The sequence below is a fragment of the Rosa chinensis genome, chromosome 6 (genome assembly GCF_002994745.2).
Source record: "Rosa chinensis cultivar Old Blush chromosome 6, RchiOBHm-V2, whole genome shotgun sequence".
NCBI lineage: Eukaryota > Viridiplantae > Streptophyta > Magnoliopsida > Rosales > Rosaceae > Rosa > Rosa chinensis.
The window spans coordinates 17011921-17027448 of NC_037093.1; the positions used below are offsets into that span (position 1 = coordinate 17011921).

Consider the following 15528-nt stretch of genomic DNA (forward strand, 5'->3'; position numbering starts at 1 on the left):
AACTGAAAAACCGGACCTGTAAGGAGTCCAGCAGCGTTTCCGGCCCAACCACATGGAAGTAAGCTCTGAAATTTTACCAGAATGATCTAAACTCATGGTGGATCATTTGATATGAAGAAGTCGAAGGCCCATTCTAAATTCTTGGTGCAGATATAATTGAAGGAATAAAGAAGCAGAAAGTGACTGAAAACGACTCTAAAACTCATCATTTTCAATTCCTTTAGTGCTTAAGTGCCTAACCCACCATAATTCCATTAAGTGCTCCACTATCTCACTTAATGCTCGACAATCTCACTTAGTGCTCCACTATCTCACTTAGTGCTCCACAATCTCACTCATTAGTGCTCCATCATGATTTGTTTAAGGCCAACCACTATGACTTGGTAGCCTATATATAGAGACTACAACAAGTAACAACAGGACAATCATCAACAACAATCTCTACCATTATCCAAGCCTCTCCAGAGCAACCCCTCTCCTTCTCTTACCGGTGACCACACTCCAGTCCCAGAATCCTCAGGAGCCGACTGTCAGTGCCACCAAACCCTCTGTCAATGTGCTTCGGTCCTAGTCTCCTCAGGAACCGACTGTACTACTACGACCACAACGGTTATGGAACCAGCCAAGCAAGGGTAACACCCTAGCAAACCAGCCAATCTAAAGTCACGCTTTAGCAAGTTCTCCTCATTCCCTAGTGATTGTCGCTCTGCTCGATCTACGACATTGAGTATCGATTGTAATCTTGAAGAAACTCAGCAAAAGTCCTTTCCACGAGGCACAAAGAATCCCACGATGAGTTTGGTGCTCTCCTCGTCCACAATGGCTTGAAAGAAGTCAGGTCAAGGGACACCCCCGACGACTGCACCCGAACGGTGCTGGCACGCCCACGCAAGAAAAGAGACTGTTGACCAGCTGCAACAAAACTGGAGCCAAACAGGGTGAACGAGCATATTCACCTATTGGTAATTATGCTACGTGGTAATCTAGTTACATATCGAGATATATTTCTGTTATGTCACCGCTATGTCAAAGCAAATAGAGTAGCCATTAGTGCACTCTTTGCTAGTTGGTGCTTCTTAGAATACATGTCTTATGTAGAGATTCCTGATATTATTTCAGGACATATTCTAAATGTTTATTGTAATCAGGGGTTTAAGCTTAATGTCCCCCCTTGTATTCGACAGTTTCATTAATTAAGGCTTGAGGGCAGGGGCGGAGCCACATATAGGCCAGCTTGGGCACTTGCCTAGACTGAGTTTTTCTTGTCTACCTTGATTTATATATGTTGGCTGAAGGAAGCTACCTAAAACATAGCAGAAAAGGGCAAAACCAGATGAATCTTGCCTTACCTAGGTTGGGTTTTTCTTGTTTGCCTTGAATCTTGCCTTACCTAAGAAACTTTTCTGAATCCGCCACTGCTTGAGGGTAGTCACATCAGCCCTTTATTAAAACTAAAAAATTGTGATAAACCAAAATATATATTTTTTCCAGCAAAAGACAGATAATTTGGTGGAAACTCCATTACCACCTAGAGTGCCTGCATCCTTGTTTTCCAATCCATGGCTAACCACCCCCACCCACAAAAAAAAAACTAGCATACTAATCAGACCCCCAAAAAAAAAAAAGTATTCAAATGTCATTGAAGAATGAGACTCCAAATTACAGATGGATTGTATTCACGGATGATGTCAAATTCCTTCGAGAATTAAGATGCTGATTAATGATAGCAAGCAATTAGCTCAACAAGCAACTTTATAGCAGATTGCTTAGCATTTTTAGCTCATAATTCTCAGAATAATTCAGTCTGATTTTTGTGTCTTCTTATTTCTGTGTCTCCAGCTTTTTATTTGGATGAGGGGTGTTTGTAGAATTTTTGTTTTTTAGTTTTGGTTTGTTATTTCTGTCATTAAAAAAAAGAAAAAAAGAAGAAGGTATTTTTAACTTGAAAAGGACAGAGAGATTATTCAGAGCACCGCCGTGCACTTGCACTAACATAAATGAATGGTTAGATTGCATCAAATACACTTTTTGTTTATTAAAAATAAATTTGATAATAAATATCAAGGGTTGAGATTATTTTATAAGGGTTGGGTCACTTGCACTATCGGTGCATAGAATAATTTACAATGCAGTATACCCATTCATGCGTCACGGTGTCACATGTCACGTACAATGATCACGCCTTGTCTCAATTATTTCGCCTGCAGCCGGATTTGGTAAACGCATCAGAGTGTCGCATTTAATTATTACGCCCACCAAGCGCAAGTTGCCTTTTAATTATTACGCCCACTTACCGTCGGTTGCCTCGTCTTAATTATTTGGCCAACTGCTGGATTTGGTAAACGCGTCAGAGTGTTGCATTTAATTATTTATTATGCCGACCAAGCGCAAGTTGCTTTTTAATTATTAAGCCCACCTGCCGCAGGTTGCCTTGTCTTAATTATCTGGCCTGCAGCTGGATTTGATAAACACCTTTGAGGTTGTACAGAAGGTGCATTCTCTCACATTCTAACTTTTTGTTTTGGTCCGACCCTCCCCCAAGCACAAGTTGCCTTTTAATCATTACGCCCACCTGGAGCAAATTGCCTTCTCAATTATTTGGCCTACAGGCTTCAGCTGGATTTGGTCCAACTTTGTGTTTTTGGTCCGACTCTGTCATTTCATTTGATCCCGCAAAGGACACTCACACTCGACAGTGGTTCACATAATCCGTACCATTTCCAACTCTTTCAGCCTGCTATCAATCCATATTTGATTCAATGGCCACTCAACTCTTTTTTTGACAGCAAAATGGCTTCTTCAAGCCGTATCCAGTCTGGGAAATACGATGTCTTTCTGAATTTTAGAGGTGAGGACACGCGCTACAATTTTACCGACCATTTGTACAAAGCTTTGATTCAGAAGGGATTTAAAACCTTCGGGGGTCCCGAGGACCTTGTGAGGGGAGAGGATGTATCAGCAGAGCTTCTCGAAGCAATTGAAGAATCGAGGGCTTGTATCATCATATTCTCTGAAAACTATGCATCCTCAAGATGGTGCTTGGACGAACTTGTTAAAATCATCCAATGTCAAAAATCAGATAATCGATTGGTTTTGCCCGTTTTTTACAAAGTGGATCCCGTAGATGTACGGCACCAGACAGGTCCTTTTGCTGATGCATTTGCTAAACATGAAGATAGATTCTGGGATTCCAAAGACAAGGTTAGCCGATGGAGAGAAGCTCTTGCGCAAGCAGCGAACATTTCCGGATGGTACTCTCACGGGTATATATCTCTAACCATTCGTGGCTCAGTACCTCTACTCTATGGTATCTTGTTTTTCTGTTTCTGTTCATTGCTTCATTGAAATTGATAAATCTTTTCTCAATCCAAACCCCATTATCATAATTCGATTCTGAACTAATGAATCGTACGCCAATACCAAGCCCTTATTGCCCTTTGTTGGGATTTTCAATTGGGAATTTTATCAGAAAACAATCATAGTCGTATTTATATTATTGCACATTATTTCGTATCTCTTTCTTCTTTGATATACTTCTCTATCACATGCAGCATGTGAAGGCGTTTTTAGTTTTAATAAAATAAACATATTTAAGCCCTAGCCAAGTGTTAATACAATAACTTGTGTACGCTCCTAAATTGGCAGGAGGTCTGAATCAGTATTAATTGATGAAATTGTTGAGCATGTTTCAAATAAACTACTAGATCATATCCATGCATATGTGGCAAAGTATCCTGTCGGATTAGAATCTCGTGTCCAAGATGTGGCTGAGCTTTTAGGTTTCGGAGAGTATGAAGATGTCCGTATGGTAGGGATATGGGGGACTGCTGGAATCGGTAAAACAACAGTTGCCAAAGCTGTTTTTAATTGCTTTGGCCATATGTTCGAAAGTAGCTGTTTTCTGGACAATGTGAGGGAAAGATCACTGTCATATGAAGGCCTACTGGGACTGCAAAACATACTTATTTCCCAAGTTCTAAGAGGTGAAGAACTGAAGTTGACCAATGTTGATCAAGGAATCAGTGTGATAAAGAAAAGGTTGAGCCAGAAAAAAGTTCTATTAGTTCTTGATGACGTGAATCAATCGAACCAGTTAGAGAAATTAGCTGGTGGATCTAATTGGTTTGGTTTGGGCAGCAGGGTCATCATTACAACACAGGACAAGCATTTGCTACTTAACAATCAAGTCAAACCAATATACAAGGTTAGGGAATTAAACCGTGATGATTCTTTTTACCTCTTTAGTTGTCATGCGTTCCACAGAACAATACCTATGACTGATTATGAGGAACTTGCAAGTTGTGTCGTACAGTACGCTCAAGGTCATCCATTAGCTTTGGTAGTTTTAGGTTCAGGGCTATGTGGTAGAACTATAGAGGAATGGCAAGAGGCAAAAGACAGCAATTGGAGATTTTATAACAGAGATCTTCTCAGAACTCTCAAAAGTAGTTACGATGCATTGGATGATTCAGTGAAAGAGGTCTTCCTTGACCTTGCATGTTTCTTTACAGGTGAAAATAAGAACTATGTGATACAAATACTAGAAGGTGGTGACCTTAACCCTAAGAATAGTATTAGTGTGCTCCAAGAAAAGGCCTTAATAAATATAAGTGAAGAAAATCACATTCTGATGCACAACTTGCTAGAGCAAATGGGTAAAGAAATAATTTACAATGAGTCGCCAAATGATCCCTCTAAACGCAGCAGATTGTGGTTTGCCGATGACGTGTACAATGTTCTAACCGAAGGAATGGTGAGTATGTACAAATGCAAATTTATCTGTAAAATCTTGGAGTACTTGCTATTTTTAATTTGATAAAGGACTGGCTTGTTAATGATATTTCTGTTTTATGACAGGGAACTGATAAAATTAAAGGCATTATGGTGAAGTTATCTGAACCAGATGAGATAGTATTGAGTCCTGCAAGCTTCTCGGGGATGAAGAATCTTAAATACTTCATTAATTGTAATGCATCTTTCTCTGGTGATGTCATTGATTATCTCCCCAACGAGTTACGGCTTATTGATTGGCCTGGATTCCCATTTGAATCTTTTCCAGCCAATTTTATTCCAAAGAAGCTTGTTAGACTCAATATGCCTCGCAGCAGCCGCTTGTCACGACTGGGAGAGAGATTTAAGGTATTTTCAATTAATTTCTGCAGAGTTGAATTTTGTTAAATGAGGCTATCTAATTATGCCACACATACTTTGTTTTTGTTTTTGCTCACAGCACTCCAAAAGCCTGAAATATATAAATTTGGAAAGCTGCCCTTTGCTGACAGAAATCCCTGACTTCTCTGGACTCTCAAATTTAAAGGACTTAAATCTGAACGAATGTTCAAGTTTAGTTCAGGTTGGTGCTTCTGTTGGTGTCCTTGATCAGCTGCTTGGCTTGAGTCTTTCGGGTTGCAATAATCTTACTTCATTTCCGAGAGAAATCGCCTTGAAATCTGTGGAATATATAAATCTTAGAGGTTGCAGAATGCTCCAGACTTTCCCTGAAATTGTGGCAAAGATGGGTTTCTTGACAAGCTTGGATCTATCTGGCACTGCCATAAAGGAATTGCCTTCATCTATTGCATATCTCAGTAGCCTCGAAGAGTTGACAATTAGAGAATGTGAAAACCTTACAGACCTGTCATACAGCATATTTGAGTTGCAGCATCTTTGGTGTCTTGATCTCCAAGGCTGCTCAAAACTTGTTAAAATCCCAAAGTGGAGTGCAGAGTCGGTTACAACGAAGTCACCTGACTTGTGTTATCTTAACTTGCGAGGGTGCAACAGGCTTCAAGAAATTCCTGAACTTCCACCGAAAGTCAATCTGGTAAACGCGGCTGATTGCACATTACTTGAACGATTTGCAAAATTGTCAAACATCTTGGAACGTAAGGAGTCACAAATGATGAAATGCATCACATTGTTTAATTGTCAGAAACTGTGTGTAAGTCTTACTCATGGCGTGACAGAGATTGAACATATCTTACTGGATGAAACATGCTCTCTCTTTCTCTCTTGTATGCAATCTGAATTCCATGTTGTCTTTCCCGGACGTGAAGTTCCAAAGTGGTTTGACCACCGTGAAGATCTGAAGGAGCTAGGTAATACATCTGAATTTTCTTTTGAAATCCCTCCAAATTTCAAACAGGAAAACAAAGGATTGGCTATCTGTACTGCAGCAGCAACTGTTGAAGAAATTAACTCAGAAGAAGAATTCCCGCAAAATAATTGCTCATTCACAGTCAGAATTGACATTGATGCAGAGAGCAGTGTTGAGCGGTCTTTTAATTTTGAAGCAAAAGACATGCAGTCAGCTCATGTGTGGTTGCTCTATATTCCATTCATCAAGTTTGCCTATTGCAAATCCCCGCCTTTTGCTTGTCGAGTTAGATTGGGTCATACTAGCCAAGGTTCGGTGCGCTGTAAAAGCTACGGTGTCCACCTGGTAATTCCAGAAGCTGAATCTGAAGACGAAGATGATTACAGGATGGATGAGCACCCTTCTATTGTAGATGATGAAAGTGGTGAAGACATAAAATAGTAGTATTTCTCATGGAAGGTCAACTGCGAGTGACCCCATTTCGCCATAACAACCCCAGGGGAAACTCGAATAGAGGCCTAATTAATGCATTCAGTTCATACAACACTATCCTTTCTTTGGCGATTTGCCACCGGCTGTTGTTTAGTTCTTGCATGCGCCCGTCTATGTTCTGTTTTTCTTGTCATTTGTATTCAGTTCATACAACACTATCCTTCCTTTGGCGATTTGCCACCGGCTGTCGCCTAGTTCTTTCATGCGCCCATCTATGTTCTGTTTTTCTTGTCATTTGTATTGAGGAGGCTTAAGATGAACTGATGTGTAGGCCTACAGACACCGAAGTTCTAAATAAATGTATGTTGTTTTTGGGTTCATTCACTTACCCTTAATAGTTTCATTTGATAATGTTCGTACTTAGCCTTACACTGTTGAAGTTCCCAGTATCTTTCAATACCTCGGTTCATATCACCAGAAATTTATAAACTTCAATATAATGTATATGCAAAAGGGAGAATATCACAAATGGTCACTCAAATATGACTCATTCAACACTTTGGTCACTTAATTATTACTCTATCAATCACTTTATTCATTTTGCTAAATCATCCATCAAAATCTCAGTTAAATAGACAATATTTTTGTAAGTATATTGCGGCAAAAAAAAAAAATTTAACAGAAAATAACAAAGTTAAAAAAAAAAATTAAATAGAGAATTTGGCGACATTAGTTCCTCATTAACTAAAGTGAATAATAGAGTTAAAGTTGAGTGACCAAATGATATATATAAAAAGCAAGTGACCAGAGTGTCGAACGTTGAGTGACTATTTGTGATATTCTCCCTGCATATCTTTGCAATATAACTTTTCACAGCCACAGAGTGAACTTCAATGGTGTGATTGAGTTTCATTAACTGCACGTGTTCAAGTATGTATTCATAGTTATACATGTTACTGGTGCTAATGCCTTGATTTCATCATTAACTAGCTCGAGATTCAGTAGAATTTCTTCAAGATCCCTGTTGTGAGTCATCTTTCAAGATATTTTGTCATGATCATGTCATAACCAGTCAAATTTTTAATAAAAAAATAATCATAACCATATTCTTTTGTATGGTTTGATACTAAGGGGGGTGTATTGTATATGGAATTGGTGGAACTTTTTAAGAAATCTATGAAATTTAAAAGTCTGGGTGTATTCAATATAGACTTTCAGCAGTCCATAAAAGTCTTGAGATATTCGATTAGGATTTTTAAAGACTTTATGAATTCCACCAAAATCTAAGGGTATTCAATTAAGGGGGGTGTATTGTATATGGAATTAGTGGAAGTTTTAAAGAAATCTATGGAATTTAAAAGTCTGGGTGTATTCAATATAGACTTTTAATAGTCCATGAAAGTCTTGAGGTATTCAATTAGGATTTTTAAAGACTTCATGAATTCCACCAAAATCTAGGGGTATTCAATTAGGACTTTTAAAAATGAATAAAAGTACAGAGGTATTCAAAATATCATTCATACTTATGGAATTAGAAAATCATGGATAATCATGGACGTTGTAGTGTTAACTATACATAACAAACTCCAATAATTTTCCAGCCTCCAAACCAAAGATTTCAAAAAGTCTATCAAAGTTTCCTCTTCAAAAAAAAAAAAAAAGGTCTATCAAAGTTATTCTCTCTACGCACGAAGAAGTTTGTCCTTCATCATCTCTCTTTCTTAATTTTTTGTCTTTTCTCTAATTTTTTATGATATCAACTTTTTTTGATACCCAACATGTTCATTGTAGTTGTTGAATGTGATTTTTGTTTTTTTTTTTCAATTGTGATACTTCGAACCCTAATAGCAATAAAAATGATTTATGAAACCCTAAAACTCAAATATTGTGGTCTAACCCTAAGGCCTTGAACCATACTAAATTTTATCTTATTAATTAATTATTCTCATTAATTTGAATTTATATTATGGTTCAAAACAAGGTTGAACAATTGAATTTCAATTGATTGTTTATAGATCAAGACATTGATCAATATTGCTACAATATATGTTAATCGGCGAAAACAAAATTGATGAGAATAATTAACCATAAACATCAAGTGATCTATATTGTATATTTATGTTGTTGGGAGATTAGGAATGAGAACAAACTCGCTAAACAGACTAACAATCATTTATTTGAGTCCATTTCTATTAGAAGATAGTGGAGCATTGAAGAGACAACAAGTTATTATTTTGTTTTGTGTTTGGGCTGCATTTGTTTTTTTATTTTTATTTTTTATATTATGTACATCCTAGGAAATCTGTAGAAGTCATTCATAATAAAGTATATAGATTTTCATGAATCAATAAAAGTCTATTGCTAAAATCAATGGTTTTAAGAAATCCATAACAGTCTATCGACTTTTTAAAGAGTCTGTGGACTTTTCAAAAAGTCTGTCATTTAAAAAAAGTCTGCACAAATCCAAATACAATACACCCCCCTAAGACTTTTAAAAATGAATAAAAGTTCAGAGGTATTCAAAATTTCATTCATACTTAGGGGGGTGTATTGTATTTGGATTTGTGCAGACTTTTTTTAAATGACATGACTTTTTGAAAAGTCCACAGACTCTTTAAAAAGTTGATAGACTGTTACGGTGCGTTTGGATGAGAAAATTATAAAATCCGTAGGAATTTATAAACGATGGAATCTTTAACTCCATCAATCTAAAATTCCATTAATTGCAATTTCTATTGTATGGTTGCATCTATTTAGGATTTGAAATGTTTGACAAATTAAGAAAGTTTAAAACAAATAAAAAGATAAAATAGAAAAAAGTCTTGTTTTGGAAATAAAAATTGAATACTGCAAAGGAATTCGTAAATGACACCTATTTTTGTGGAAATCGAAGTGAGGAATTTAAATAACGAATTCCTTCGTTTTTTTCCACAGAGAAATTTAAAATTTTCAATGTGATAATGCCAAACGAGGGAATTGGCTTTTAGGAATTATGAAATCCTCACTTTCAATTAAATTCCATCATTTTTTCCCTCATCCAAACACACTCTTATGGATTTCTTAAAACCATTGATTTAACTACAGACTTTTATTGATTCATGAAAATCTATATACTTTATTACGAATGACTTCTATAGATTTCTTAGGATGTACAAAATATAAAAAAAACAAAAACAAAAACAAAAACAAAAACAAAAACAAAAAACAGAAAAAAATAAAACAAATGCGCCCAAACACAAAACAAAATAATAACTTGTTGTCTCTTCAATGCTCCAGTATATTCTAATAGAAATTGACGCAAATAAATGATTGTTAGTCTGTCTAGCGAGTTTGTTCTCATTCCTAATCTCCCGACAACATAAATATACAATATAGATCACTTGATGTTTATGGTTAATTATTCTCATCAATTTTGTTTTCGCCGATTAACATATATTGTAGCAATATTGGTCAATGTCTTGATCTATAATCAATAAATTGAAATTCAATTGTTCAACCTTTTTTTGAACCATAATATAAATTCAAATTAATGAGAATAATTAATTAATAAGATAAAATTTAGTATGGTTCAAGGCCTTAGGGTTAGACCACAATATTTGAGTTTTACGGTTTCATAAATAATTTTTATTGCTATTAGGGTTCCAAGTATCACAATTGAAAAAAAAAAAAAAAACACAAAAAAACAAAAATCACATTCAACAACTACAATGAACATGTTGGGTATCAAAAAAGGTTGATATCATAAAAGATTAGAGATGATGAAGGACAAACTTCTTTGTGCGTAGAGAGAAGAACTTTGATAGACTTTTTTTTTTTTGAAGAGGAAACTTTGATAGACTTTTTGAAATCTTTGGTCTAGAGGCTGGAAAATTATTGGAGTTTGATATGTATAGTTAACACTACAAAGTCCATGATTATCTATGATTTTCTAATTCCATAAGTATGAATGATATTTTGAATATCTCTGTACTTTTATTCATTTTTAAAAATCCTAATTGAATTCATGAAGTCTTTAAAAATCTTAATTGAGTACCTCAAGACTTTTATGGACTGTTAAAAGTCTATGTTGAATACACCGAGACTTTTAAATTCCATAGATTTCTTTAAAATTTCCACTAATTCCATATACAATACACCCCCATCAAGGATAATCATGAACTTTGTAGTGTTAACTATACATATCAAATTCCAATAATTTTCTAGCCACAAGACGAAAGATTTGAAAAAGTCTATCACAGACTTTTTTTATTTTTTTAAAATCTATCAAAGTTTTCTCTCTGCGCGCAAAGAGGTTGGTTATCTATCGTCTCTCTTTCTTGTTTCTTCTTGTCTTTTCTTTAATCTTTCATGATATCAATATTTTTTGATTCCTAACATGTTCATTGTAGTTGTTGAATGTGTTTTTTTTTTGTTCAATTGTGATACTTGGAACCCTAATAGCAATAAAAAATGATTTATGAAACCCTAAGATCCAAATATTGTGGTCTACCCCTAAAACCTTGAATAGTGTTGCTATGAAATACTAGGTTTTGTCTTATTAATTAATTATTCTCATCGATTTGAATTTATATCATTGTTCAAGGAAAGCTTGAATAATTGAATTTCGATTGATTGATTATAGATCAAGACATTGATCAATATTTTTATGATATATGTTAATAGGTGAAAACAAAATTAATGAGAATAATTAACCATAAGCATCAAGTGATCTATATTGTATCTTTAAGTTGATTGGGAGATTAGAAATGAGAACAAACTAGCTAGACAAGGTAATAATCATTCATTTGAGTCAAGTTCTACTAGAAGATACTTGACCATTGAATAGGTAACGAGTTATTATCTTGCTTTGCATTTGGATTGCATTGGTTGTGTTCTTTGCTTTTTATTTTTATTTACTAGAAAATCTATAGAAGTCATTCATAATAAAGTATATGGATTTTCAAGAATGAATAAAAAGTCTGTTGCTAAAATTAATTGTTTTAAGAAATTAATAGCAATCTATCAACTTTTTAAAGAGTCTGTGGACTTTTTAAAGAGTCTGTGGACTTTTTAAAAAGTCTGTCAATTAAAAAAAGTCTGCACAAATCCAAATACAATACACCCCCCTAAGTAGTTTCATAATTACTCTCAGTTTCTTTTCCTTCAACTTTAGTTAAGTATCTCTGTTTACTCCTGCTGTTTTATTCCAATGAGTTTTTCAGGCAGCTTCATTATCAGAGGAAATTGTGAGACTATCCCGCTGCACAAATACTCACGTCTATGAACTTCAAAAGAAACAAAACCATGGCTGGCATAGGTGATCTGAAAACTTTCAATGGCCATTGCCTCTTTGCTTTACCATTGAGTAGGTTGCTCCTCACACAAAAGGTAATAAAACAAGGTCATTCAAGAATACTTGGGGCAAATATTGTGTCCCTTCCATATAAAAGAAGATAGTATCTTGCAAAAGGTTTCTGCTCATATTTTTACATATCCAAACAGTAGTACATGTATGAAAAGAATACAACAGAAGCACTACGAATTTTGTAGGGTCCAACAAATTGAAGGTACAAAACTTAAAACATAACAAAATTTACAACCCTAAAAAGAATAAGAGAGTGCGGAGGAACTATATGAAGTAAAGGACCAACGCCCAAACAGGGTAGACGAATAGACAGATTAATAGTGAGATTAAAAAATTGTTATTCTAAGCAAGACTACTTTTTTATTTGCTGGTTACAGAAAATTTTAGTTGTTAAAAATATATGACATTAGTCCAAACCAACAGAGCTCTTCAGAGCTGTCTTCGGTTGGTTCATCGTCTGCTAGCATTTGCTGGGACTGTTGATCACTATAAATTATAATGACATAGTATTAATAGGCATCCATCATATAATGTAAACTATCAGAGGCAAAGAATGAAGAGTCTCTATGATATAAAACAGAACCTAATGATAATTGATTACTGCGTATGCAAGATTCCCAGTTTATTAGAACTCTCCTATGCAGGTTGAACTGCAAGTGTAACGACCCGGCCTAAAACTTGAACCAAAACATCATTAACTACTAATAAAGCAAGTAAGAAGTTTATGGTAACAAGATTACCAACCAAACCACAAAAAGTACTCCAAATAGTAAATACAATCCAAATCAATAATGTTTTGTTTTTACAAAAAGAAAACGATAAAGAAATCCTGCTCTCAACTATACTCAGCCCAAACTCTTCTCAATAGATATCTAATATGACCTGCAAACACAAACAAACGAGTAGTGAGCAAAAACATGCTCAGTGAATGACTCAAATAGTAGAGAAACAATCAAATGCAGCCACAAAATTCATACACTTTCTAAGTACGCACTTTTATCAGAAAAACCATCCCACAACATAACACCGAACTATAATCAGTTAGTAACCAAACACTCCCACTTGAAGCATGATCAAAACAATTCACTGAAAGGAACCAAGCTGCCACTGCAAGCTCATAAAGCAATTCGAGATGCGACTGCAAACCCACAGTTTATCATATGGGAATACCACTGCAAATCTGTTAACTAAAATAATATTGGGAATGCCACTGCAAACCTGTTAGCTAAAATGGGTTACCACAACCCAAATGATCGTGCCCCACACGGTCACATCATAATAGTAATGTGCACATTGCCAGTACCACTCTCCTACTAGCTAGAAGATTCTAAAATAATATATAATTTCCGTGCTCCCACTGCACAAATCTGAAAATCAATTGCAGAAATCGTTCCACCACTATATCTCTGAAAACCGATCACCACTCATGCACTCAAATAGCAATAGAAAGCAAATAAACCCCAAGCAAGAGAATTTAACAATTATAGTAAACAAAATCCTAAAGCAATAGACTTTAATAGAGAACCACTATTTCCACGTCTATAGCTAGTTATTACAAACACCAGTGACAAGGGATAAAAAGGATGGACCATGAAATCAGAAGATTGAAGACAAACTAAATGTAGATAGAAAAGAAATATTCTGAAAACAATTAAAGTAGTGAGCCTCAGCTGTAGCGACAAAGTACGGAAAGTAGGAGCAGCAAAAGCTACCTTTCCCAACTTTAAACCAGAGGAATAACATGCTTAAAATTCAATCCAACAGAACCAAAATAATTATTTTAAACTAATAGAGAGTCGGCACTCAAACTCTCGGGCAAACAGAGAGAAGTACCTTTCTTTTAACCTCCGGTGTGAGTTAAAATTGTTATTTGCAAAACAGACGGGATTTAGCATAAAAGCCTAAACTCTCAAGAATAAGTGCAGGAAGAAAACAAAACAAGTTCACTGAGTACTTGTTTACTCTTGCTAGTCAAAAGATAACATATGTGAAACTTATAAACAAAACTAACAAAACTGAACCAGTCCCACTCCAAAATCATACATGAAATACTTAACTATTTGGCAATAATTCTAATTTCTCACAACCTAAAGACCGTGCTATTAATCAAAGTAAATCAACAAGAACATAATATCAAGTACACTACTTCAGAGAAGATAGAAAGCACTCACACAACACAAAACAACAGATAATAATTGATAAGCATCAGTACAAGCTCAAGACTGATTTCAAAAGCTAACAATAAACCCAAGAGCTCCTTTAACAATCATTATACCAAAACCAAAACCCAAAACAGTTCAATTGATACAGAGCACAAACAACATGGTACCAAAACAATATAATTGATAAGCATCGTGCAAAGAGCACCCAAACTAAAAATCAACAAACTCAGTAAGTTCACATAACATCAAACACACAACATAACCTTTTATCGAAACCAACTCACATTCCATGTTAACAGCAGCAAGGCAGTGGATATAATGAAAATAAAACAATTAACAAAGTAGAGAAGTCACTCACATAAAGCAAAACAACCATAGATACTAAACAGCCCGAATGGAAACCCTTCACTTCTGAAATCTTCCTCCCTTTGCCTTCCACAGTTCAGTTTCACGAGCAGCAGAATCAAACTCCCATTCTTCTTCGTTCATCTCCTTCTTCTTCTAACACCCAAATCGAAACTCACACAATTCTATAGCTTTACTCTTTCCTCCAATCTAGAAATACCCAATCGCAGCCTTTGAGGAGAGCCCCAGACTCTCCAATTATCTCTTCTCATTCCCTCTCTGTCTCCCCCTTTCTACTTCTCGTTCTTCTTTCTTTTTCAACTAGTCGCACTCGTCTCCCTTCTGTTTTCCTTCTTTTTCCTCTTTTCATCTCTCTCTTCTTCCCCGTACTTCCTCTTTTCTCTTCTTCTTCTTATTTCTCCGTGATTGCCTTGCTTTTCTCCTCCTCCCTCTCTTCTCTTTCTTTTCTCTTCCTTCCTCTCTGTGCTCTTTCTTTTTATTCGCTCCGATTCCCCCTTCTTTTTTTTTGCCCTGTCTCCTTCCTCACTTTAGTCGGTAACCAGCCTTCTTAGATCTTCCCAAATTTAAAAGAAGGGTTTTTGTCCATTTTCCCAATTTTTAGAGATTTTTTTCTCACTTACCTTATTAAGTTTTTTTAATTCTCTCTTACCCAAAACACTCTAAGAAGGTTTTCCATAATACCCCATTAAGGTTTTTTTTTTGTTTTTTGTTTTTTTGTTTTAATACAATTTTATCCTCACCCCTTTGTTACTTAGAGAGAGAGAGAGAGTGGAAGAGAGAGAAACTATAGGAGACTTCGCCAAAGCCGGTCACCGACTGTCGGAATCCCTTCACCGGCAGCCGGATTCCGGTCACCGGTCGCTAGAATCCAGTAGCCGGATTTCGGCCAACTTTCGCCGTAATCAGATTACTGACCGCCGCCCACCGAAATTCTCTGAAAACCTCTGTTTGCCCCCAATAGATGTCTATTGCTCTCAAATAGAGGGGCAATAGACCTCTATTGCCCCTCAATAGACGTTTATTGCCTCTAATTTAGATAAATAAACTTTGATTAAAGAAAAAAAAAAAAGGAGATTACATAAATTAAAAACGTCTATTTCCCCCCAATAGACGTCTATTGCCCTATA

General features: G+C 35.7%; 1 protein-coding gene and 1 long non-coding RNA gene across 2 annotated transcripts; one reads left to right on the forward strand and one right to left on the reverse strand.

The window, feature by feature from the left end:
- The first annotated feature begins 2472 nt into the window (after positions 1-2472).
- Positions 2473-6926, forward strand: LOC112173752 (TMV resistance protein N). The gene is made up of 4 exons (XM_024311435.2): positions 2473-3263; positions 3646-4753; positions 4858-5139; positions 5231-6926. Exons 1-4 carry the CDS (start codon positions 2791-2793, stop codon positions 6536-6538), a joined length of 3171 nt encoding a protein of 1056 aa, XP_024167203.1. The 5' UTR covers positions 2473-2790; the 3' UTR covers positions 6539-6926.
- Positions 6927-12460: 5534 nt separating this feature from the next.
- On the reverse strand, positions 12461-14826 carry LOC121050131. Its single transcript, XR_005802054.1, has 2 exons — positions 14394-14826; positions 12461-12755 (listed from the first exon to the last, which is right to left on the reverse strand). It is a non-coding gene; the product is annotated as an uncharacterized LOC121050131 (long non-coding RNA).
- Between the last annotated feature and the right edge of the window lie 702 nt (positions 14827-15528).